At 44.4% G+C, this 27,326-nt stretch overlaps 1 protein-coding gene across 5 annotated transcripts in view; it reads left to right on the top strand.

Annotated features, from left to right (window-relative positions):
- Dnm3 (dynamin 3) overlaps positions 1-27,326 on the top strand; it is a 429,318-nt gene that overhangs the window by 43,455 nt on the left and 358,537 nt on the right. For all 5 annotated transcript variants that reach the window (XM_076872838.2, XM_076872840.2, XM_076872839.2 and 2 more), the window contains exon 2: positions 22,702-22,775. In XM_076872838.2, coding sequence (XP_076728953.1) covers positions 22,702-22,775 — 74 coding nt within the window. The remainder of the gene's footprint in view (positions 1-22,701; positions 22,776-27,326) is intronic.

Here is a 27,326-nt window from a genome sequence, read left to right as displayed (position 1 = left end):
TAGCTAAGTTTATAAAAAGGTAAAGCAAGCAAATCAAGAACAGGCTAAAGTAGGCTGAAGAGGGCTTTTCTTTTCTTTTTTATTTTTTTCCCCTTTTCAATTTGAAAAATTAAAGTTCTTCCTGGAAGACAGAGGAGATAAGGCCATTGGTTAAAAGATGGAAAGGCATCCTTAATGATTCTTTGCTGGAAACCCATTAGCCCTGATGAATGTTCCAACAGTCTCTGCTAATTATAGAAGGTCAAGGACTGGGCTTCAGGCTTCTTTCTTGTGTTAGTATTTAAGGTATTTAATGCACCTGCTGTGTGTGTGTGTGGAGTCCAGGTGTGGCGTAGCCATCCCGATCTTGAGTTCAAGCCTCATTTTGTGTGGCTCTGATTGGGATTTAGCAGCCATATTTTGCAGATTTGTAGACATGGAATGCTGAGAATTAGGGTACAAGGAAAAATTGGGGAAAAATAAGGGTGTGGGCCTCCCGTCTTTAATCTCCTTATTCTAGTTATCTCTAGCAGGATCAATGTATCAGAAGGAGGACTTGGATATTGTTCAGATATCTGCTCACAAACGTAGGGGGTCTACCAAGTAGAGGGCCAGGGAAATAGGTGGTTGAACATTAAAGGCACCTTTGAGCTTACCTGGGAACCCCTCATCAAGCCTTTCTTCCACAGCTGAGACTGTGCCTTAAAGTGAGCCATCTCTAGCCGAGCACTCTCCCTTCTGTCTCATGTTCAAATTCTTTACAGCTCACATAAAGAATTGGGCCTGGACACAGCAACTCTTTTGTGAGGACATATTTAAATCTTCATTTGTTAATTGTACTATAAGAAGGGTGCTAAGAATAATACTCATAGTGAATCTGTTTTCTGGTTTTATTTTAAGACTTGTCTTTTTAAAGCTCTCTCCATCCCTGGTGTGGAAGCACTCATTCTGCGAGTTTATATAGAAGTAGCATTTCTGGCCAAGTAGAAACAAATGACTAGTTGGTTCATTTTCCTAGAAAACTACCAGATGGTTTCCTAGAGATAAAGCATAATTAAATTTATGTAAAATTGAGTCAGCGACTTCCCTGTGTAAAGTTGATTTTAAAATATGAACTTAACATATTTCAGAGGTAGGGCTACTAGCTTCTCCCTCTCTGAATGAGAAAGAATTCACATGAAGTTTTAGATGTTAATTGAACTAAGTTATAAGCAATTTCCATTGGGAAAAGATACAAACTTGTTCCTTTTAAACAATCCTTTGATACTGCTCCTACAAATGTATTTGAGAATTGTTAAGATGATGTAGTTCATGGCAGTGTCATGATAGTGCTGAGTTCTGGGTGGCGTGGGGGCACAGGGAGCCCAAGCAAAGGAAATCTCTTCTTCTTCTTCTTCTTCTTCTTTTTTTTTTTTTTTTTTTGGATTGATTATATTAGAGACCAATCAGAGCAGCAAAAAAGCAAACAGTCCCACACCCTGAACAGAAGGTAGGATGACACTGGACGTGGTTCCTTAGTGTGGCTCCACACAGTTACTGGAAAATTTGTTCTTAAAAATAGTTGGTTCCTGAGCGTCTTTCCATGTAAGTGCCTTTGAGGATTTTGCAGCCAAATTGTTGATGGGAGTGGGTTAGTACAGCCCTCCTGGGAGGGGAAGAGCACCACGTTGCAAAGGCAGCGACTACCAGCACATCAGGTCTGAGCCCTCGCCCAACGGCCATGAGGGATCTGCAGCAGTGGATGCAGTGTAATCTATCTGTGGAAAGAAGTCACACTTCAGGAGTGGAGTTATGCTTCCTCTCTGAAGGTACATTATCTGCGTGCATTATTTGGCATTTGTACGTAGGGGAGACTTGTCTGTTCTTTTCTGTTTATTCAATAATTCACCAATCAGTGTAGACTTATGGATATTTAATTCGTACTTGGGGTAAGAAACCATGATCATTAGTGATGTTGCTTCAACCATCCCCTGGGACTCCTTTCCATTGGCTCCTGTGTCCCTATGACATAGTGCCATAATTTTGTGCATGTTTTTTTGAGCTCTTCCCAACCTTCTGTCAGCAGAGGTACTCCAGGATCACCTTTTCTATTTTCTATCCTAGTTCTAGAATCAGCTATGTGCATGTATGATGTTCTGCATGTGTATTGTTGTGTGAGGGGCAGAATTCTAAGTTCACCATCTTGGATCAGCCAACTTTTGGGTGGCTGGGATGCTCTTGGCACAGGGGCTCCTACACTGCTGGACTTTATGGGCCAGTTGAAAAAAATGGTAATGGATGTCACATTGCCACTTTTTGATTTTTGCCTGTGTGGATTCTGTCAGGTAGGATTTGTCTCAACTCTTCCAAATGTGTAGTCTAAATTTTGTTCTATGTACTTTAAGTAGTATGGTTTACATATTTTTTCTTAATTCACTTTTATTTGAAGCTGTTTTCCTTAGACAACTTTAGCTATTATCCACCTTCACAGATGTCAGGGGCAGACCTTTAGCAAGTGCAAGGGGTGCCGGGGGTCGACAGTAGTGAGTGGACATGTCTTTCTCTTGTCAGTCTTCTGAATTGAGCTAAGCGACCTGCTGCGTGGAATTGCTTCTTTGGTTAAGAACCTAGATCAGTATGTGTCATGTCATGGTGAATGCTTAATTAATACCTGCTAAATTAAAAAAAAAAAAAAAAAAAGCTTCTTGCTGTCTTATTTCTTTCCTGTGAAGATGTAGCACTGTCGTGTCGATTGCATTGCACTTGAAACAATCCCGTGAAGTGCTCTCCCTTGTGGTTAGTTCCCTGTGTCTCTAAGCCTGGATTTTTAATATTGTCTCTGTTCATATTGGTTTATGAAACCAATTACACTAATTAGAAAAACACAGTCAAATGTTTAAGTTTCGATCAAGTTGTTTGTGTCTGATACTGCTGTGGAAAAAGACTAATGAAGCTTCCAGGTTTGAAGCTCATTTCTTTGGATTACTACCTGTATTTGTGCAGAAACTTCCCTCCTGAGGTGACTGTTCTCTCCATGATGTTTTCAGGATTTAAGTAGCAGAGAAGTGTCCTGTCCAGCAGGGTCTAGCTCAGGGCATGAGGCTACAACTTGAGGAATGTATCCTGGAATTACATTGTCTCCGGTGAGAACTGCATTTAATATTAATAATTTGGCATTATCTATGTTTTGTAGATGAAAGTAATGAATATGTGATCTTTGCATTAATTAGCCAGTAGTTAAATTTAATCTTGGATTTTTGACTTTGTCTTAAAAAACTTGTTTAAAATTGGAATAATTCTTACTATGTTCATTTTAACCTAGTTTCCCAAGGAAGAATTTTACTGAGCAGCCCAAGATACCACTTTGCTGACCTAGTGATTCTGCAAATCTTGTTCCATCTCCTGTAAGAATCAGTAAGACTGACAAAATATTATTTTAAAATGGGTTATGAATAAAAATTGGATATATTTCTGAAGACTTAGAGATCTGTGGAGTTTAACCAAGAGGGAACCATTTCATTTTTTTTTTTTAAACTATTTTTCCTTTCTCTTAAAGGAACACATCTTCATTAAAGAATATTTTGAAAACATGGGTAAAACTAGCTAGAAAAAAGAAAATGGCCTATTATCTAGAGAGCAGAAGCAGCCTGGGGTGTGCACAGGGCCCAGCGGCTCATCTCGGCCTGGCCCCTGGATCCTGGGTGCTTTTTACACGGCTGGATGCTTGGGAGGAAGCCGCACAGCGCGGTGGTGGGACGCTGCTGCGCCTCAGGGCAGGGTTCGCTAGCGCGTGGCTTGGGGCAGAGTCTTAGGTTCTTGGAGGCAACTAAAGGATGGATTGAATTACCCTTTCCTTCGTGTGTCCCAGAGTAGAGCAGTGGTAGAACAGAAAGGTGGTACTTGGGTTTCCTTGTCTATAGTCACCATGGGGGTGGCGTGGGGTGGGGTGGAGGGGGAGCCCTGAGAGCTGGGGGGGGGTCGCATCTGAACAGTGGGATGGACGATGACCTTGGGGGCAGGAAGCACAGAAACGGTCTGTTCATACATTCAAGGAGCCTCGGTCAGGGTCTGTGACGTGTCAGGGATCGTACCAGGTAGACCCCGCATCCAAGGAGGAAGGACGCAGTGCTGCTTTGGGGAGTTGTCTGTCTGGCTGGGAAGACGGAAAGTAGACCGGCCTGTATAGTGGGTGTTACGGTGCAGGTTTCCACCAACAGTGTCTGAGCTCGCGGCAGGAGTGTCCGACCAGTCTTTCCAAAGGGACTTGAAGGACCAGCGGGCGGAGAAGGGCCTGCGGCCGAGGAGGCGGTGCGTGCAGAGGATGCAGAAGGTGCCACAGCTCCGCGGCGCTGTGTGCCTGGCTAAGGAGGGGCTGCGCAGTGCCAGGGTCGGCAGCAGGTACTGGACGAGGGCTAGACGCAGGGCAGCAAGGGTGGGGAGACTTGTGCTTGATTGATTGGTTGGTGGTGCCATTCACAACTACAGCAAACAAGGAGGAGCAGATTCAAAGAGGACAATGGCGGGTTCAGTTTAGGACACGATGGGTTTGGGATGCCTGTGATGCATGACTTGGCACATAGAAGTCTGGAGCTCAGAGGAGAGACTGGGGCTGCTGCTTCACAAATGGAGCCATACCAGGGAGTATGGGGGTGGGGGGTGGTGTGTGCAGGATGCCGGGGAAACAGGAAAAAAACAAAACAAAACAAAACAATAAAAAACCCAGAAGGAGCCGAGGCTGAAGAGAGGAGGAGGAAAAGCCCCGGGAATGGAGAGGAGGAGATAGGGTAGCAACACCAAGCTTTGTTTCAAGAAGAAATAAGACAATTCTGGGAGTCCTTCAGTTTTCAGAGATAAGAAGGTCACTGGCAATGGTGACGGTGGCTCCAGGGTGAAGTAGGACAGTGACCTGGATTTCCCTCCTCGGAAGTGTGCCGAGGTCAGGAAGGTGCAGGTCAGGAACCCTCCTGGAGGAGCCTGGACTGTGGAGGAGGTGGGGAGTGTGAGACGGAAGCAGAGTGGTGCGGGGGCTCCCCGGCTATTCCCAAGGTGGGAAGGCTGGAGCGCTCCAATAAGAGCCTCTGGAGGGAGGAGGCCGACGTTGTGGAGGACAGTCTGAGGGGGCAGAGCTGGCTACCCTCTGAGCGACACTGTCCACACACACACAGCACTCAGGCCGCATCCTAAACCAGGCTTGAGCTCCTTTGGAAAGGACTAGTTTATCCAGTGACCTAAGCACATACTTCCCCTATGTCAAAGGGTAAGCCTCAGTGGCGGGCTGCAGGCAGCAGTGGGGATCTGGGAGAGGGGAGTTCAGGTGGGAGGCGATTTCTGTGGGAGACAGTTCTTTCTTTCCTTTGAAGAGGGAAGGACTAGAAATGAGAATGTCAGAACCTCACCTGGCCAGAGAGGAGAGGTCCCCCGATTTATTGATCCCCTGTAATTTTGACAGTAAGAACATCGCACATTGCATTGTGGAAAGCTTTTTTGCATTCTCCTGTACAACCCAAGAAGACGGCTCTGAGAGACGAGAGGGAGGTGACAGGCTCTGAGCACTGAGGCCGTGGGGCACAGAGTGCGTAGCTCACCCTTGGGTAACGGGTGGTTGGTCCAGGAAGGTTCTGTCAGGGACTGTTAGGTACTTGGTGTACTTTGCCTGAAGAACACCAGTAGGAAATACGAGCTGCCTTTCTTAGTTTTAGTTCAAGTGCCAGCTCTAGCCTTTCCCAAGGTGTCACTATAGTTTTTGTTTGTAAGATGCCCAAGAGTTAGTGCTTCTTGCATACTGGTATGGTGTGGTGTGAGACGTCCCGCAAAAGCTCATGTGTGAGACAATGCAAGAAGGTTTATAGGAGAAATGATAGGGTTATGAGAGCCTTGACCCAATCAGTGAATTATCCCCTGATGGGATTAACTGAGTGGAAATGGAGGGTGGGTTGGAGTGGCTGGAGGAGATGGGTCCCTGGGGGCGTGCCTGTGGGGTATATATTCTGTATCTGGCAAGTGGAATCTCTCTCTCTCCTTCCTGATCATCATTGAGCTGCACCCCTTCACCACACTCTTCTTCCATGATGTTCTGCCCCACCTGGGGCCCTGAGAAATGGAGTGGCTGAGACCTCTGAAACTGTGAGCTCCCAGATAAACTTTTCTTTAAAGTTGTTCTTGTCGGGTCTTTTAGTCATAGCAGCAAAAAACAGACTAAAACGTACATTGCTGAGATATAGACCTATGATGAATAGAAAGACTAGAAAACCTGGTTATAGATGGAGGGAGCCCAGGGGAGCTTTCCATATCAGCCCAAGCTTTTATTCCCATGGCACATTTTAAAAATAATCATTTTCAGTCTGTATTGGCCTGTGGGATCATAAAAAGGTTAATAAAGTGAGATTTTTCTATAAGAAAAAAACTCTATCCCAGACTACATTCTGACCCTACAGAATACAACTCAAGTTGTCAGAGTAGCAAATATTCCTCTTTTGTGTTCTAAGGAAGAGTATTATTTTCTTTCAATGTCTTTAATTGAAATAGTAGCCTAGAGTAAAAATTATTAAAAATGAAATACAAATGATTCATTTTCCAGTTAAAGGCAGTGAGTATTTTAATTGTTCTTTGAGAATTGTCAATGTACAAAAGCAGAGTTCCGGAAAATGAAAGTAAGATGCTCAGGATTGAATTGTGGCAGCTCTGCTGACACTCACAAGGGTAAGCCTTGAAACCTCCTAGGACCCCAAATCCCTGACTTGAGAAGTGTTTCTGTCCCGGACAATCAAGAGTCTGATATCTAGACAATGGCTTAAAATCAAAATGGTGGCCAGAGTGGTGTTGATGGTGCAGAAGTGTGTTTGGGAGTGATAATCTTTGATAAAGAGTTTTTTTTTTTTTAACTGATCAAAGGCTTAACTCTGTATTATTATTGTACTCCCAGTGGGCTCAGTGGATTCTTGCCACTGTCTTTAGTGCTGAAATTTTCTTGAAACCAAGTCCTTATGGCAGAAGCCACACAGTCTGGTGGCTGACTCACGTAGGGTGGGAACAGATTGTCAGGTGCTTGTTAGGGATCAGGAATTCCTATCAAAGTATAGGCACTGGTTGAAACCATTGTGTTATTTTGTGCTCTACAACAGCTACTCAAGGAAAAGGCTTTTAAAAGCATGAATGAGGGTGTGAGGTGGGAAAGGGGTGAGGGTGTGAGGATAATTTCTAACTGAGAAATAAGATAAATGTGTGAGGCTGGGGTTGTGGCTCAGTGGTAGAACACTTGCCTAGCATGTGTGAGGCACTGGGTTCAATCAGTACCACATAAAAAATAAATAAAATAAAGGCATTGTGTTCATCTACAACTAAAAGAAAAAAAAGTGTGTGATTTTTTTTTTGAAAATGTTTTATGGGTGTAATCTGATGTCATAGAATGGAGAGTACCAAATACTATAACTTTAAAAATGACTTTATTATAGACCTCTGTTTTGAACTTGGTGCTACCATTTGGATTTTATTTTCCTGGATGAAACTTTTATTTATTAATTTAGACTCCAAGCTCCAGGATGCACATGACCATTGATAGTGCCTAGATGTTTTTTTCATAATGTAGTTTTTAGAGGCCTTTCCCAAGGGCTGTGTGATTTATTATACAGGACACAGTACATAGGAAGGAGGTAAGCATGTTGTTGCTGTTTTCCAATGAGAGAACATGCAAGAGATTCAGTAGCAGTCACGTAAGTCCCCAAAGCTGGTGTCAGGACCGAAATTTCTTGTAATCTGTTGTCCTTTAATGACCACACATGGTTCATATGAGAACTGATTGAAAAAGATTTGCTGGAGGTCTTAACTAAGCTTGGAACTTGAAAATTTAACTTGGAGACATGTTACTCTTGCAAAAGAGTGTAGCAGGAAAGAGGTAATAGCAGGAAATTCTATGTAGACCTGTACATTTACATTTTTGCTTAAAAACTATTTAAAATGTTCTGTTATGGGCAAAATGAGCACATTGCTTGAATTCATTCAGTGCTAGCCATGAGCACTGCATTCTTCATAGACAACTGGTGCCGAATTGGGGAGAATATTATCGAAGCTTTGCATGCCTGTAATCCTGTGTGTGTGTGTGTGTGTGTGAGAGAGAGAGAGAGAGAGAGAGAGAGATACATAATATATGTGTATGTGTGTGTGTGTATATATATATATATATATATATATATATATATATATATATATATATATATATATATATAATACTTTTGTGGTGTTGGGGATTGAACCCAGGGCCTCACACATACTAGGCACGTGCTGTATTTTATTTTGAGACAGGATCTTGCTAAGTTACCCAGGCTGATCTTGGACTTGTGATCCTTCTACAGCAACCTCCTGAAGAGCTGAGATTATAGGTGTGTGCCACCATGGTTCTCTAAGCTATATTTGAAGGCACAGTTTGGTTTGCAATATGTCCAGAGCATGAGCTTATATAATCAGTTAAAATACATTATGAACATATGTTAGTGCCTGCTATGACAGGTTTCCTGCGCCACCTGTGGTCTAGCTGGAGAAGGAAGACTTAAAGTTGCTTACGTGTGTAATGGGGCGGCATCTTCAGAATTTGCTGTAGCAAAATAAGAAGCTGCACCTTAATTAAGGGATGCATGCAGCCCATCCATGTTTCCAGGTTCTTGGTTCAGTCAAGAACCAATCCCTTTAGGATTGGTGTGCATCTAAAGCCTTTGGGAGGGCAGCTAAGCCCGTCACTGTGGGAAGAGACTGGGGAAGAAAGGCCGGTTGTCTTTATAAGATAGGCCATTCTTTCTCAGAGAAGTTTCCCAGGGAGAGGAAATTGAAGATGGTATAATTTTTTCCACTAAAAACTGTTTTTATTATTTTTGTACTTATTTATGGGATACAGGGTGATAATTTGGTACACATATACAATCTGTAGGGGTTGGATCGGGATACTTAGCATTTCACTCTCTAAACATTTATCATTTCTTAGTGATAGGATCCTTTGAATTCCTTTCTTTCTTTCTTTTTTTTTTTTAAATAAAATATGCAATAGCTGGGTGTGGTGGCACATGCCTGTAATCCTAGTTGCTCAGGGGACTGAGGCAGAAGGATCACAAGTTTGAGGCCAGTCTCAGCAACTTGGGCCCTAAGTAACTTAGCAAAACCTTGTCTTAAAATAAAGAAGGGCTGGGATGTGGCTCAGAGGTTAAGAGCCCCTGGCTGGTACCAAAAAAATATATTATTAATAATAAGAAGAGAAGAAGAAAAACTGCTGTAAACTCTAGTCACCCTCCTGTAGTGCTGTGGGACACTAGTACTCATTCCTCCAGCTAATTGGATTCTGGTACCTGCTATCTGCTATCTGGTCTGCCTCTATTCTCCCTCCCTGCTTGCTTCCTACCCTCTAGCGACCCCTGTTCTTCTCTCTACTTTATTGGATCACCTTTCTTAGGCTCCACATATGAGTGAGAACACACGGCACTTGTTTTTCTGTGCCTGGCTCATTCCACCTGACAGCGTGTCCTCTGGTCCCAGGATGGTCTGTTTGGGGGGTAGCTGAAGTTGGTACTCTACTGAAGCAGTGCCCTGGAGGTTCTGAAATGGGTGGGATCATGTGGCTGCTAGAGAGGACTGAGCAGATGGTGACTCTGACATCCATGATGAAGATCCTCATTGCTAACTTGGCAGAGGCTGCATAGAGGTCTCAGCAGTGGAGTTACCAATGAAACTGTCACCTTCAGCAGGATCATGGGGTATAGACCAGGAGTCTCCAGGGAGTTGCCATGGGCCGGGGACTTTTTTTGTCTTTAATTGCATCACCTTTGGGTCTTGATACAACTCAAGGCGTGAGAGAGAGCCTTTATTGGTGTCTGATGTTACTTATGTGGCTGAAGCTTTCCCTTTGGAGTGTGAAGGGAATTGGATTTGAGAAACAAAAAGACGTGGCTGGCATGTCAGCTCGGGGGAGCTGTTCATAGCTTTATGGGCACACATTACTCCCTGCACACACAGGGATTTAATGTCTCTTCCCTACCTCCCTGGCCCGTGTGCCTCCATCCTTAAATATCTTTGTCTTCATTTGACAACCTGGAAAATGCTTACTCATCATTCAAAATTCATGTCAAATATTATTTCTCCTTTTTGAAGAAGCAGAGATTACGTGTCTAAAAATAATTCTTGGCTTCCTAATTAGCAATATAGAAAAATGCCTGCCTTGCTGAAATCACAGGCTGGTTAGGGACAGAATGAAATGACTTACATTGAGGGAGAGCTGAGCTGCAGTAGGAAAATCATGGAAGAGAGGGCTTTGGCCTGCATGAGGGGAGGGCCTAGGAGTTCTGACCCAAGCTCCGAGGTATTTACGAATGTGGTGAGGAGAAAGCTGGGAAGTGAAAAGAAGCTTACCTTGTGTAAGATTGGACTTGGGGAGGGTCTGGAATGGGGAAGAGGACTTTCTGTGCAAAGAAGTGGTTATCAGGAAACGGGTTGTTCATGGTCAAGGGAGGTATTTTGAGTGGATTTGAGCCCAGCACACAGAATTACTTTTACAGAAGGATGAAAAAGCCGACAGGAAAGTCAACTTGGAGATAGGACACTCAGGGTGAAATCCAGGAGCAGGCTCAAAACCACAGCTCAAGACTGAAGTCGTTTTCAGTTCTAAGAGGTGGCCTACAGCTGACGGGTGGAGACAAAGGCCTGTGGCTATGAGTTGTGCAAGGTAGGGGACTGGGACTGGATTATTATTGGATGTCGTCTCATCCCTGTACATTGTAGCTTTCAAAGATAAGATGAGGAAGTGAGTGAAGTAGCTTGTAGAACATTAGTATTTTTAATCGTAGTTGAATTTCACTTTGTTAAAAACTTCTTAATTCCTTCCTCCCGTCAGTTTCTTTGTGGCCATTACAAAGGCCCACAGACTCTTGCACCTGAGAGCACATCTTCACGTGCCCTGCCCCCATTAGCTAGTCTTCTTCTGACATGTGATGAACCACGTTAAGAATGTTTTGCACAGAATCTTGATAATGTACTTTAACTTGAAAAATCTGACATCATTCTCAATCTACTACTTTTTGGAATTAAAATACATTCATCTTTGCTATTTTATAGATACCTAATTTGTTTTGGAAACTAGGTTATTTTCATCAAAGAGTCCTAGCTTCCAGGGAATGTCTGCTAACCATGATTTCCTGGGCCTTTTATATTTCACTTAAGTCTCTAACAATAATCCTAGGGGAGGAAAAGAAGGTGACGTCGATGGAGGTCTTGCTGTGTGCTTAATGCGTATTATTGAGTTACAAGGTCAGTAAACCTTAGAGTAAGTGACACTTCTTTTATTTCTCAGATCTGGACCATGAGATTTAGAGAGAGGATGTAAAATGTAGCCAAGGAAACATGAGAGGTGAACCCAGGCCGTTCTGGAACCCCATTTCCTTGTCCTACCACGTTGTGCTGCAAGACAGAAATAATTCCAGGTGGGATTCGTTTTTAAAGAAACCCCAGACCCGACCACCTCTGCAGCCCCTACCTGGTCCAAGGCTCTGATGTTCTGCCTAGGTTGCCTTCACCTCGCCCACTTGTTTTACCCTCTTCTGTCTTTGACACCAAGAGCTCATTCTTAACAGCTGATGTGATCCTTTTCAAATGCAAGTCAGGTCGTGTGACATCTCTGCACAGAATCTTTCAGCAGCCTCCCAGAGGAGAGGGAGAAAGCCAGAGTCCCTGTGATGTCCTTTGAGACCGCCCATGGCGCTGTCTCAGTGCCTTCCTCTTGCGAATTCCTCTCTCGAGGGCTGAGCACCACCTCCCTGGCACCTGCGTGGCCAGGGCACTCACCCCGCCACGCCTGCTCAAATCACGTCTTCTCCACGAGGCTTGCCTTGACCCACTGCTTTAAACTGCAGCCCCAGGGGGAGACTACGTGCAATCATTCAGGGTTTCTAAGCCTCTGATAAAATGCTTTGAATCTCTCAAATTCTCTCTATGTTCAATGATGACTTTTTTAAATGTTGAAGTACACAATTGGAGTCCATCTAAAACATTACGACATATATATATATATTTATTTATTCACATGAAATAAAGACCTGGTGTTTTCCAGTCACTGACTGTACCTTACTATAAGAACTGCACTCCACACTGGGACCCAGGGTGTGTATGCAAAATAGAAGACGAAGTGTTTTGGAATACTTCTGTGTGTGATACACTCAGGTATTTTCTGTCCAGTTTCATTCCTTTCAATTTCTTTCTTTTTTTTTTTTAAAGTGTAAGTCATGATCTACAAAATTGTTATCAGACTCACTTATTGGTTATAGCCTATGGTTTTAAAATTATCAAACTATGACTCTTTAAATACCGTTAACTTGGGAAATGAGATAAGAATCTTACATGTTAACTTCTTGAAAACAGACCGTGTAGAGAGATGAATGGGAACTCATTTATACACTGGAGTTATTGGCATCTGACTTAGTGAAACGTGAACATTCACACTCATAATAAGAGATGGTATAGATTATGTAATGATTTAACAGGCTTCTATTTTATTCACAATATTTGTTGATGTTAGGACTCTTGCATTAGAAATGTCTTTTTTAAATTCAGTGGGCCAGGAGGTTTCTTTCCCTTTTTTCTTTCCTGCCAAATGTCAATGTTTTAACTGTCAGTCAATTGTTCATTTTCCTGTCTACATTGAGATTAGATGCTGACGATGAAGAAAACATTTAATTGTGAAAAAAATAATTTGTGGTTCATTATTCCAAACATCAAAATGTTTCATATTCTATGTAGACTATTGTACATTTAAATATTTTTAGTGTCTTAATTTCTCAGCACAGAAAATACTGAGTTGCTGTCTCTCTAATAACTCTAATATAGCAGAGTCTATGAATCTGGAATTTCCTAATGTGGTCTTTTTACCAGTGTCCGCTGTGCCCTGCTTCAGCTGTAGGACAGGATCCCGTTTGTCCTGGCCGCCCTTCCTCTTGCCCCTCTTCCTTCCTCCCTCTTTCCTGTCTCCCTCTTCCTCCTCCCTTCTAAGGAATACTGTTGGGCACCTGCCGTGGGCCAGGCCGCAGGGAGAAAGCGATCAAGGTCCTCCTGCGCTCGCGGAACCCAGACTGGGCGCTGGCCTCCCCGTTGTGGAGGAGACACCAGGAAGCTGCTCAGTGGCCGGCCGGAGGCAAGAGCAGGTTCTGTGCAGCGTCAGGCTGAGAGAACGTGAGGATCAACAGGGGCGTCAGAGGACATTTGTGTTGTCCTGCACTCTCAAGACGTGGACACAGCGTCTCTCAAGGAGGAGGGCAAGTGGCAGCTGGAACCTCAGCTGCCGCTTGGCCAGGGTCTCGGCCCCTGCTCCCTCTTTATGGTCAGGCTGCGGCCCAGACCTCACGTCGTCATGGGCTTTATTACAGGGTTGTGCCGTTAAAGACCTCTTTTCAGAAAGCACACACTGAACTGAAGACTTGTACCATTCCTGGTTTTGTGACTTGAAATCATAATTGGAACAATTAGAGATGCGTCAGTGGGAAGGCGATGAAAGGGGGCCATTAAGGGCTCATAAAGGCCCCTCCTGGTGGGAATGCAGACCTTTTCTTCTCTAAGTATTTGAGTCCTTTTCACTGGTGCTGTTAAGTGGCTAGAAATAACACTTGCCACACGCGTGTGGAATGCTCTAGATGCCAGGGGTTCGCTGCGCTCTGGGTCTGAATGGAGCGCACTGTGGCTGGAATGTGTGTTGACTCTTGGCTGGTTTAAGAGTTTGTTCCATGATGAGCGTTAGCCTTCTGTGGGAGGCAGAAGCCCAGCAGTCAGAGCTCCCAGATGGAAAGGTCAGAGCCACATGTGTTCATGTTGAGGCGTGTTCCTTGTCACAGCCCCCACATCTAGACAGTGTGGCAAGACGGACATAGCTTACCCTACGCCTAAATGCCTAAAGCTTGCAAAAGATTACTTCTGCTTCTTTATAGAGGCCTGTGAGTTTGAGGAACAGATTTGAGTAAATGATTACTAAGTAGATTTCAAGATAACATACCACTACTTCTAAAAGTGAGGACGATGGTACTGATCATCTTGGTGGTAGCCTTGACCCCTGCTCTGTGCTGGGCCTAACTGGAAACATTTCAGACCTTTCCTACAATTGCAAAGCACTTTGAAAACCAATTATAACTCATCAGGCAAAGTTTAATTTCACTTCGCACTTGTGAACCAGCAAACTTGACCTCAACTGATGTGAGGCTGTTCACCTGGCGTTTTCTTTCTCAGTACTCACTTTACCTTGTTCTGCTAGAGAAACGCCAGTGAGTTTGCTTCCAGATGCTTCTGCGGACTCTGGTGGTGGTGCGCATCATTTTACTTCTCTAAAATCAGAAAGTCTTGAGTTTCCTTGGACATCTGTCCACAGCAGATAGACTTCTATTATCCCTCCCCCTCCTTCCAGTTTACAGCTGAGGTAACCCAGCCACAAGTAGTGCACCCTGCGTTCAAACCCTGGCATTTTAGTGCTAGAATCTGCTCTAAGCCACCATCACACTATCCAGTCTTAAAAAGAAGTGTTTTAAAACATTGCACAGGAATTAAACTCTTTAGCTAATAAAACTGTAGTCATGATAGAAAAACTCTGACTTGGGTAGAATCATTCCCCTCATATCACTCTGCTCTCGATTTCCCCTGTTAAACAATGTCCTGAACACACGTGGGCATGGTTGTATCAGCGGATTTTGCCAGAACTGGTTGTTCCATCTGTAACCCAGTGGTCTGTTCTCCTTTGGATTTAAGTGTTCAAAGCTTTTGTGGTGAATTCTGAAGGGTGCTATTGGGTCTCGGGAGAAAGAACCAACAGCACTGCTAAGGCAGGTGAGGCCCGGTGCTCTCAACGAAGGCGCTCCAAGCACCCGGGAGGCCACCAGTCAGACTAGACCTTCCATCCCGGGACTGTCAGCAGAACTGTCACTTTCATCACACGTAGTTTAAATATCATTCCTGAAACATACCAGTTTGTCATATAGCCTACAGTGAACACTCGGAGAAAATCATTCTTAGGTTGGCTCATTCATATGCCTTCTTTGGTCAGCAGAACTTATTGAATGGGAAGCAAGAATTTAGTGAGTTCTGTTATTCTGTTTTTCTACCAGCAACTGTTAGTACATTTGGGGACTTAAAGCTATTAAAAATATTTTCCCTAAACTGTCACTGAGAACATAGTTTCAGGAGTAATTTAGAAGTTGAGAATTAGCTATGTACTTGTAACATGTGTGTATCTAGTTGTGTGTGTGTGTGTGTGTGTGTGTGTGTGAGAGAGAGAGAGAGAGAGAGAGAGAGAGACAATTAGATAGAGTGCTTTTTCTTCTTTACCTCTTTGTTGTCTAAAATATGAAACTCAACAATATAAGACCCTGAGAGAAAAATCAAGTAAATATGCAAGGAAAATGTTTTTTTTTTTTTTTTTTTTAGGTAAGAAAGTAATAGATCACATTACAATATACTTCTATTTTTAATTAAGAATTTACATACTTAAAGAATTATCCCTTAGAATATACCAAAAAAATGGCAATTTTAATTCTAGGGTGCCAAATTTGCTTTTTTAGTAAGTTGTCATTGAGCACCACCTTTGTATATCCTACCAGGACGTGCCCTCCGAGACCCGCTTCTTGTGATTAGGTCACACCTCATAAGCCTCCGTGACGTCTTAATAGTGCCATAAAATTATGACTCCATCAATGGATTAATCTACTGATGAGGTCAGAGCCCTACTGATGCACAGTTGTCACGGCCACATGGTTCCACCTCGGACATTGCTGCACTGGAGACCAAGGCTTCAACACATGGGCCTTTGGCGGGCACTTCATACCCAAACCAAAACAGGAGGCCTTTCAGCCTCTGGGATACCAGGTCTTAGGGCTGCGACTTATTTTTTTTTTCTTTTTTAAAATTTATTTCTTACATAGATGACAATAGTGGAGTGCGTTACATTCATAAGAATAAGATTGGGGCTGGGGATGTGGCTCAAGCGGTAGCGCGCTCGCCTGGTGTGCACGGGGCGCTGGGTTCGATCCTCAGCACCACATAAAAATAAAATAAAGATGTTGTGTCCACCGAGAACTAAAAAATAAATGTTAAAAAATTCTCTCTCTCTTAAAAAAAAAAAAAAAAAGAATAACGGGATTTGCAGGGGAATGGATGGCATTAGGGCTGCGTCTTACGCAGGCCTGCCCGGGTTTCCAGGCTGGAAAGTGTGGGAGTTAACTGGGATTGAGGCAGAAGCCCTCTGACTTTGTCTTTTCCCCCCAAACCTCTTTAGAAACTCCACAGGCAGGTGTGGCTGATGGACAGAGTATCTAGCCTTCGGAGTGTTCTTTCTCAGTGGGACAACTAGTGCCCCAGTGACACGCAACCTGGTTCTTGGGGGACAAAAAGCATCTTTTCAGGTTTAAAGCACAAACACAAAACACACATACTGGTAGGCAATGTATCTGATACTGTATTTAATAGAGGACAATTTTAATGTAGAATGTGAAGTAAAGCTCGTTGGGGGGGCAATAAGGAAAAGGAGGTGGAGAGCCTGGGGCAGGGTCTCTCTACTCGCCCTTCTGCTCCCTCCCACGGCCCCTGGTAGAACAGGGTCATCTGCAATGACTCAGTGTAGGCGCCTCGGTGGCTCCTGTCTTCTCTCTTTCCCTGCCGTCTCTTTCCTGTAGCTTCAGTCCTCATGACTGCCTTGTGGCCTAAGGTGGTGAGGCCACAGGGGACCAGCAGGGAGAAGAGGAAGGAGAAAGGTACTCACCACATTAGACTCTTTGAAGGAACTGTGTGGATGGCACTCGGCAGCCTGTAATGACACCTTACTGTCTAGAAGTTAGTCACGTGGACACCCCGTTTACAAGGGAGGCTGGGAAATGGGGTTGGTTTATTTATCTATGAAAGGTGGGCACATTGCCGTTCCTAATAACAGTTGGATTCTGTCAATAAGAAAGGGGGAAAGGATATTGGGAAGACGACTGGTGGTCCTTATGGTGGTCTACTTTGCCATTCATCTTCATGGCAGCCAGCCAGGGTAGGGTGTAACCTGTGATTTGGAATAAAGTGAGAGCTAAGTGACTCTATTTTGTACCCAGACTGAGTAATCCGATGGCTTTAGATTCTTGAGCAAATTGACTTTTGTGAATAAGCAAATAAAATGGATTAAACATCAAGGCCCAGGGTTCTTGACAGTGTTCCCTGGCAGGGTGAGGGCATGGTGTTTGTGAACCGAGAAGTGTCTTTATTTTGTTTGTACATCTCTGATAGAGGAACTTTGCATTCCAAATGTTTTAGTGGGAGCCATTGATTATTATCAATTAGATTTAAGAAGAGTATATTGCTTAGGATGTTAAAGTTTTGTGAGTAAAAAGTGAGTATTGAAATCTTTTAGGTGGTAATAAACAAAAAGCATTCTTTCCTGCAATGGGTCTTGTAACTACGTTTTCCAAAACCAGATGACGTGGGTATTGAATGCTTTAAATGATAGAGTAACGGGTAGCAAAACTGTGATCTTTTACAAGTCTCCATGTGATAATATCTTACTGTGTGCCAGTAATTTAGGGAGGAAAAAGGAAACTGCAGTGGAAAATTTCCAATTAAATCTGTGGATTTTGGCATAATGACTTCCTTCAGCAATGACAGTGGCCTTGCGGTGGTTGGCAGGCTCTCAGTCAGGGAGCACAAGCTCAGCGCCACTGTGACAGCGCCATTGTGTTGGGGCTCAATCAAAGCATGACCTCAGCACTTCTTGGGGAGGGGTGGCAGCGTTTGGGAGTGATCTTTCTCTCTCTCCTCCCTCCTTTCTCTGTCTCCCATCTCCCCCACTCTTTTTTGTTGTTGTTGTTGTTGCTGTTGTTGGATTATCATTTTGAAGTGTTAGGAGAAGGTAATTCCAAGGGGATTATTTGGGGGTACAAAAAATCATATTTTTAAAAAGAAGTTTTAAAAGGCTTTTCTGTTGGTAAGGACTAATTTTTAAAAACACGCTGCTCACTACTCATCTGGTCTGTAGCTTCAACTTTCTGCTCTGTGACTGCAAGCTATCCCCAACCCTTCAGTTTAACCCCATCTGGATCTTCCCAGGCACCAAAAGATCAACAAGTCCAGTGTGTCCCCTTATGTTCTTCCCATATAGCTCTGACAACATACCAGAGTCTGATGATCACCAACGTAGTCCAATGGTTATACTCTCTAGGTGTGAGTCCCAGATGTCACTTACTAGCTTTGTGACCCTGTGCAAATTATGTGACTTTTCTGTGCCTGTTTCCTCATCTGTGAAGTGATCATAGTAATAGTGATTACCTCATAGGATTGTTACAAGCTCATATTTTCTCTCTCCCTTCCTCTCCGCCTCTTTGTGAAATAGATTGTGCCGGCACAGGGTAGGCACCGCATAAAAATCAGCTATAGGTAGAACTTCCTTTATTTCCTGTCCTGGTTAGTGGGCCACATTGATCCAGCTACCCCAACCAGGGGTGAGCCTCACCCTAACTCTTCCATATCCAATTCCACAACAAGACAACCATGAAGTCCTTCCTGTTTCTTTCCACCTCCATCCATTTCTGCCCTGGACTGGACCTTTGTGTTTTTCTTCTTCCTGAGCAACCTGATGGGTTAGTGACTGGCTTAAGTCTTCCCCTTTTCCTGTTCTCTATTTAGCCCCCAGTAAGTTTTCTAAAATGCAAACCTCATCACTTAACGCTCCTGAGTGCCTTTCGGATCTCACAGGAGGAACATCAACGCCAGGCGAGGGCTTCAGGGTCTGCCTGCTCCCTTTCCTCCCCGGTCTTTCTGACCTTCCTTCATATCTGCATTTCCTTATCCTCCTCTACTGCAGATTCTCTGTCCAGTGCCTCCCACCTCGGGTTCCCTCTCTACAGTTCTGCTGGCAGGTCATCTGGACAGAAGCTCCTTGCTCTGTCCGCTGCTCCTCTGGGGTGCTTATCCGCAGCACCTGTCCTGCTTGATAGCCGTCTGCTGGCATTCTCCGCCCAGACCGCGCTCGTTCTCCTGTGATGAATCAGTCACTCGAATCAGCTTCTGGAAGAGCAGCGTTGGGCTCCCATCTTCGTTGCAGGCGGTTCTTGGCTTTTTACTGCACAATGACCACTTACATTTAGAGTGAAGAAAGCCGTCTCCGTAGTTACTGTATTTGCTGCGAGAGGGGCAGGTTCCTCTTAGCTTTGTCGACACAGCCAGTGTGTTCACCCTCTTCTGGCTTCCAAAGTTCGGTCATTTCCTAGTGGAGCAAAACAATATTTCTTCGTAACAAAGTTTCTGGAAGAGCCGATAAGAAATGTTACTGAGACTGTTCTCAGACCATAGTGTGAGAATTGCTCTCTACCTTTTGTCCAGGAGTCCAGAAGTCATGAGGGGACACGAACTTACTGCCTGAAGAACAGCTGTGAAGACTGTAGGCTTGACCTTCATTTGGTGGGTTCAGAGACAAGAGGGCCTTTGAGTTGCAGCTCTTGGTGGCACAGAGAGGGAGGTGCTCCCTCTGCCCTGTGCGGACCTGCCACGGTGAGGCCCTGGGCAGGCCTGGAGCCAGCTCGATGCTGTCCAGTCTCCAGATGACTCAGGAAAGTGGCTCATATGTGCATGGTTCAAACGGGGCTCTGTGGCTCTCGTTGTGTGCATATGAATTAGGCCACAAATTTAAAGAAAAGGTACAGTCTAAAGTAATACTAAAGGTATGATCATCATTTTCCCTAAACTAACATGTGGATAAGCCATTCGGCGTGCTTTCTGGAGGAAACCAAGCACCGATTGCACAGCTAATGGATCGCTCAGATTGCGTGTGCCAGTGCCTTGGCTCAGTGTGGGTGGGGGCAGCGGTGAGGAACTGAGTTCTCCAAAGCATTGCGGCTGGTCATCACCAAGAAGGAGGTTCAGGTGGAGTTGGTGGCTCCTCACATCCAAATTCCATTCGCAAAACATGAATATACCTTGCCTGGCAACTTAAGGGTTTTTAGGCAAGAGAGTTCTTCCGTGTCAGGAGAAGCACTCTGTGGCCGTATCACGCCAACCATCCGAGAATATTAACCCATTGTTCTGTGGCACTTGGGTTTTAAAATGCGGTCAGATGTTGGGCTTCATTTGAGCCACACAACTTGAACTACCGTTGGGATCCTGGAGTTCAGTAGTAAAAACCCTGAGGTTCAGGGAGGGTTTTGCCCAGTCAGGGGTTCAAAGCAAGGGTCTCCCTCTCCCCCGTGAGGGTTCATCGTGACCTTAGCTCACAGCAGGAGTGTGCCAGGCAGGGGGTTTTATTTTGCTGGGTCAATATAACGAGATGTACATTCAGGATGCCCTACTAGCTGCTCACTCTGTGTTGGGGAGAGATTCCTCTCTGTGCTTGATTGCATCTTTGAGACTCCCATGAAGGAGCAGAGACTTTCACATGGCAAGGTTTGGTCACCCAATCTTTTATTTCTGGTGAAAGTGAATGTGTTAGGGGCAGCTGTGGAGGTGAGTTGGCAGGAGCAGGGGTGGGTGCCTGGGTCTATTCATTATTCTCAATGCAAAGTTCTGCTTGCTTAATTTAAAAAAAAAATAGGGAAAACTATTGACTGGATTTGTGGGTTTGCCTTTCATCCAAATACAGGGTAATATTTGATAAGTAAAATGACAGATGCATTCTGTTTTGCTTTAATGATGTTCAAATCCACATTGTCAACGTGTGGTTAACAGGGCTGAGTTGAAACGGTCCCAGTATAAAGGTTGAAAGGAACTAAATCTCCTTTTTCCTTGCTGCTGCCACCTCCTCCTCTTTCTTCTGCTTTCTCTCCATCTCCTTAGAAAACATTTTATGGTTCTGTTAAACGGTGTCACTCGGGCACCTAAGACCTGCACATTTCTCTTTGGCATCTGTAAGTTCTAAAACCTCATTCCTGGCCCTCACAGCTCAAATCGAGGCCCTCCACTCTTTACCCTGCAGTTGTGTTTTTCCTTCCTTCATCTTATTTTTCCAGTTAGCCTCTTCCTTCTGGCTAGAGGCCAGAGTAGATGCCCTGTTCCTTGGGATCAAATTATAAATGGTTATTGAAACCAGCCAAACTTGCATTATCTTAGTGTACTCCCTGGAGAATATTGAAAGAAGGAGGGCTTAGTTATGTGTGTTTTACACATCACAAGGGGCACATTGGTCTCTCCCACCTGAATGTCAGTGTGGCCCACTGTTCCCTTTTGAGTGCTGTTCTGTGGAGCTGCCTCGTCTTTCCTTTGCATTTTAAGCTCCAGCCGTTCCCACAGTGTCTCCCTAGCATTGCTCAGTCTCTCAGTGATTTTTTTTTTAAAAATTATGAATAAATCATATTGTTTATTTCAGGTGGCATTTTTTTTTTTTTTTTTTTTTTGGAGCGCAAACAAATTTTGTTCTATTCCCATACAGTGACATTCTAAATGAACCCTGGCCCATGGAGTTGAGGAAGTCAGGAGCTTCCTTTTGAGGCTGTGCAGTTCTCCTTCCTCTCCCAACATATTCACTAACGTATTGGCCAGGGGGGATTCGCTCAGTGCTCTCTGTAGCTGTCCCTTCAGAGCATGCCCTGGATGGTGGTCACCCTGCCTGACACCCCTGGCTCTCAACCCCCTGGAGCTTGTTAGGAGGACAGATGACACATCTTCTGCAGAATATCATGCATCAGCATGTTCAGAATGGGTCTTGGTGTCTGGGTTGCAGCACCATCCTGCAGGCTGGGAACCACTTTTCAAGACATATCAAGTCAAAAGTGTATTTTGAATGGAATTCTGTGATGGTCCTTCTAAAAGCTGTGAGGCATTGTATGTGTGTTGAGATACTATTGTAAGGGTGTGTGTGTGGGTATATGTCTCTGTGTGTGTGTATGTATACAAACACACATACATATGATTCACAGATGTTGTAGAATCAGTAATTATTTCTGTGGCACTGTTGATATGATTTTGCATGATGCTTTGTTTGCTGCTATTTTATAGGTTTAGGGTATTTTAACATGCCATTTTCAACATGATATTCATTTGTTATGAACTCCTATTTATCAGGAATGAATGAGAAGAAACAAAACTCAAGTTGCAATATTTTTTCTGGTGTTTTTACTTCTGTAGAAACAATATTTGCCTTCATTTGATTCCAAATCTTGTATGTCCTTTTATTGTAGAAAAATTTAAGGATATTTAGAAGACAGTCTATTCTACCTTCTTAGTCATGGCCAGAATTCAATGATGCTAACATTGATTTTCAAGCCAGAGAGAGTCCTGATTTCTTTTTAATCATCAAAATGAGTTTAAGGAATAATTTTAGCTTCAAATGTTCTTATTAATGCTAATTCTCTGAAAATGAAAGTGAATTGCTAACACACTAAAATTTAATGCAAGCTTTGATTAATTTCAGGCTCAATGTATGAATGACACTTTCCAGTGAGGTCATTATGGTAATAGATTAATATTCACTGTATTCTTATATTAATATAAGACCTTTCCCCTCTTTAACTTTTAAAATGCTTCTTTTTTCCATGTTTTTAATCAGTATCTTATGGTTGTACATATGGTGGGATTTCCTGTTATATACTCATACACGCACACAATATAACAATATAATTTGGTCAATATCACTCCACTATTTCCCCCTTCCCTCCCCTCCTCCCTCCCTTCTTTAGGTGATTGACAAATTGAAAGATTGGGAATTGGAAGAATTAATGTGGAACTTGTAAGTGTACAGGTGATCAGAATTCCTGAATGCCTTAATCTATTTTTTTCTTACTTCTTTAGGGACTTTCTTCCTCGAGGGTCGGGCATTGTAACCAGACGACCTCTGGTGCTGCAGCTGGTCACTTCCAAAGCAGGTAATGAGCGGGGTTGTTGGCTGCACCCCCAGGGGATGCCTTGGCACCTGCCACCTTCATTGCTGGGTTGGACAATGGAAATGTTCTTGTGACCACCCTGCTGTGGGCAGCTGCCTGCCTTTCTCTCCAGAATGCTCCCTTCCTTGTTGCTCTTATTCCTCTGGTGACATTAAAGGGAAAGTCCTATTTACATATAGATTTTGTTTGTTGTTGTGCTTTTGGAGACTGGACCTTGCTTTGTTGTTCAGGCTGACCTTGAACTTCTGGGCTCAAGCTGTCTTCCTGCCTCAGCCCCCTCCTATTTCAGGGGACTGTTGTTTCACTTGATAGTGTCCTTTGAAGCACAAAGTTTTTCATTTTGGTGAATTCCAATTATCGTCTTTTTAAATTCATTGCTCATGCTTTTGATGTGATATCTAAGAATTGAATCCTTTGCCAAAATCAAGGTCCTGTTTTCTTCTAAGAGTTTTATGATTTTGCTTTTACATTTAGGCCTTTGATCCATTTTGAGTGATTTTTTTTAAAAAAACTGTTACATTGGTGCATTGTAGTTATGTATATTAGTGGGGTTCACTTTGACATAGCTGGACGTGCGTGGAATGTGATTTGCTCCATTTCAGCCCCCGTCCTTCCTCGTTCCTCACCTCCCTCCTGATGTTCATTTTTAATTCACTGTGAGGTAATGGTCCACTTCATCTTCTGCTTAGGGACACACAGCAAAATTTATTGAAAAGATACTCTTTTTACATTGCATAATCTCAGCACCCTTGTCAAAAATCTGTTGACCACAGCTACTTGGGTATACATCTGGACTCTGAATTCTATTCTGTTGATCTTTGTCCTGTGCCTGTCCCACACTGTCCTCATTACCCTTGCTAAGTTGAGAAGTAGGAGTCCTTCTGCCTACCCCGCACCCCCACCAAGAGTGTTTTGACTATTCTGGGTCCCTCAAAAATTCTACATGAATTGTAGGACTACCTTGTTTTATCCCATAAACACAAGGCTGGTTTAACATCTGAAAGTCAATTAACTTAAGGTGTCATTGCTAGAGTGTGGATATGAGGTGTTCCCCCAAAGCTCCTGTGTTAATGAAGGGACATTCAGAGGTGAAGTGATTGGGTTAAGAGAGCTGTGGCCTAATCAGCCTATCCTAGTTCAAATGGACGGACTGGGTGATAACTGTAGGCAGGTGGGACATGGCTGGTCACAGGGGGTGTGTCCTGGAAGGGGTCTTCTTCCCTTAGGCCCCCAGCCCTCCTGGCTTCCTGATGGCCACCAATGGAGTGGTCTCCCTGCCCCATGCCCTTCCTGATGAAAACTTGTAGTGCACTTGGAATGAGGGGGAAGGTCCTCAACCTGATAAAGGGCAATGTGACAACTCGGTAGCTAAGGTGCTGAGTGGTGAGAGGCTGGATGCTTTCCCACCAAGATCAGGAGCAGAACAAGCGTCTCGGCTCTTGTCAATGTGTTCCAACCATCCTGGAGGTGTCTGTTGCAGACAGTATGATTAGGTAGATAGAAAATCTGAAGGCATTCACTAAAATACTATTAGAACTAATAAATGGTTTCAGAATGATGGCAGGGTACAAGAAAATGTATAAAAATCAATTGTATTTCTCTGCACTTGCAATGAACAATCCAAACATAGAATTAAGAAAACTATTCCATCTGTTCAGCATCAAAAAGAATGCACTGGTTAGGAATAAATTTAACCAAAGAAATGCAAAATGGACTATAAAGAATCATTGAAAGAAATTAGAGGAGATCTAAATTAATTGGGAAAACATCCCTTGTTCATTTATGGGAAGACTTAACAATGTTAAGATGGAAATATTCCCCCAGTAGACTAATGAATTCAATGCAGTTCTGTCAGAATCCCAAATGCTGATCTATGTAAAATCTGATGCTTTTCTGGTTTCAGATTTTAAACTAGCCATCTCAGTCTACATTTGGCTATAGATGAAAATATTTTTAATTGAGCCTCTGGGGTATGTTATATGGTCATGTGATCTTCATTTTGAAATTGAGTACTTAACATGCACATCCTGGAGGGCTGAGAAGAGAGACCTATGATAGAATATCAAGCTTCCCTGCCTCTGGGGTCTTCTGCGCACATCGACCAGGGGGAAATAACCTCACACCTGAGCTCCTTTGAGGGTAACACGGGCCCTTCACTCGCCCCTTCTGCTGCCCACCCCCTTGTCCTGTCCAGGTTCTGATGCTGTCCCCTTGCTCCCTGCTGTTCAGCAAGGGCCACACCACATCACCCTCCCCATGTCTCTGTTCATGCAAAATGGACTAGAAATTGCTCCCTTCACGTACCCCGAGTGACGCTTTAGTGCTGCAGCACCCTTTTCCACTGGTGCCAGCTGAGAACCAGGCTCCATTTTTTATTTCGCCCTAAGTGTTCATGGGGTGATCTTGTGCGACCATGGGCTTTGATGGATGAGGCTAATCAGAACTGGCAAGCAGCAGCTTTTTAGGCAGTTTTTCTTTCTTTCTTTCTTTTTTTTTTTTTTTTTTTTTAGATCACTATAACCAACGGACCTGATAGGAACAAATAGAGGAGGAAAACTTGATTTGGTGCTCAGGAGGTCTGTCCACAGACAGCTGGCTCCATTGCTCTGGGTCCAAAGTGAGGCAGGTCGTCATGGTGAAAGGGTGTGGGGAGCAGCTGAGATCACAACAATCAGGAAGCCGATTGGCTCTGTTCACCAGGGCCAAAATACATTCCCCGCAGGCACACCTGCAGTGACCTACCCCTCCAGCCGTGCCCTCCCTGCCTCCAATTCCCTCTCAGTTGATCCATCTAAGAATCAATGCACCGATTAGGTCAGGATGCTCATAGTCCAGTCACTTCACCTCTAAACTCTTTGTGTCATGTGAGCTTCTGGGGGACCCTAATATTTAAAGCCTAACACATGCTCCCTGCTCATGAGGTCCACTGGTGCCTTCAGGTCCTAATTGGGGCCAGTTCCAAAAAATCCAGCTTTCTCTTCACTGATTGAGTCAGCAGATATTTACTAAGGAACTATTTCCGGGTGCTAGGCAGACGTCAGTCACTGGGGAGGTTCCTCTGTAGTTGGGGAGCAACCACAAAAGAAGCAAAGTCAGCACAGCGATGTCAGGTGATGAGGAAGGTGGGCATGCGGCAGGCAGGCTGGTGGGCGTGTAGGAAGAGGGACGGAGAAGGCGGGACGGTGGGAGATGCTTCGGTCAGCTCTGAAGTGGGACTAGGAGGCCTGCCGGGCTGGAGGAACAGCGAGTGAGGGGAAGGAGAGGAGGTGGCAGACGGCTGGGGCTGCCCACAGCACTGGTCGGGAGGTGGAGTGGGTCAGGGAGCTCATCGGGGACCACGATAGTGGGTTGGAGCCTTAACGTAGGTCCCACTGGACGGAGAGAAAGGACAGAGAGCCGGAGGCAGGGGAGCCTTGCCTTGGTTCAGCAAGCAGCCACAGGCAGTGAGAGCCTAGGGGACGGGGGACTCGGGGCTCTGCTGGTCCTGGGCCCAGAGCATGGGGCGGCCGAGCACTCGAGGAGCGTCCCAAACCTCTGGCTCCCTGGTGTCCGGTCAGCAGTCTTCCCATCCAGCTGTGGAAACCCTCGTAGAGGGAGGGGTGGGCCCAGCACAGGTGCTCTGTGGAAAGCTGTAAGGACGAGTAGGTACTGTGTTTTGATCATTAATAGCATTATCAGCATTTAATCCGTATGAGAACCTTCATAGATACATACTGTGGTTCTCACTGTGGAAAAGGAGACCCAGCAAAGTGATGCAATTTGTCCAAAGCCACACCCACTGTGGCAGGAGTGGAGATTGATACTGGTGTGTGTATGATCCTGTCAATGCAGATTTAAAATAGGCAAGTCTTTGTGCTTGCTTTTATATTTGCAGAGCACAATGAACATTTTTATAGGGTATTTTTAACGTCAAGAAGCATGAACATGGGAATAGTAAATCTAGAAGTTAGTGGGCTAGTTCATTATTAACCGACCAATTTCCAGCATAATGTCCATTAAGTAAAGCTCAATTGGTTGTCTTCACCTGCTGCTGTATTAGTTGCTTAACCAAGCAGCTGATTAGAGGCCCTAAGCCTTAATCTGTATGATTCATTTTTAGGACATTTGGTGCTTAACACAAAGGGACATTCCAAGAAACCATGTCGCATTGGGAGGAAGGTGAGAAAAATCACTACCTCTCTTGTCAGCAGAGGAAAACAATTAAAGTGATAGGCTTGTGGGTTCCTGCGGATGTGGCGTGGGAGGACAGGAGCTGGACAAAGCCCTGCAGAGGTGTTGGGCGAGGTCTGCAGTGCGGGGAGCAAGGGAGCAGGCAGAGGGTCATTGTGAGACATGGGACGATTTGGTGGCTTCTTCCAGTGTCCTGCTGAACTGCCTGACCCCAGCTCCCGAGGTCTGACTGTGTGCTTCTTTTCTCCAGTTTGTGTTCAGCGATGCTGGGTGGCAGCTGGAAGCTGGTCTTGCTGGGAGTGTTTACACCGTGGAAATTGGCCAGTGCTGCAATCTGGGCTTTCCCCCAACTAGGGAACCAGT

Source organism: Callospermophilus lateralis, chromosome 13 (genome assembly GCF_048772815.1).
Source record: "Callospermophilus lateralis isolate mCalLat2 chromosome 13, mCalLat2.hap1, whole genome shotgun sequence".
In the NCBI taxonomy this organism is placed as follows: Eukaryota; Metazoa; Chordata; class Mammalia; order Rodentia; family Sciuridae; genus Callospermophilus; species Callospermophilus lateralis.
This window is presented reverse-complemented; position numbering and strand designations above follow the sequence as displayed.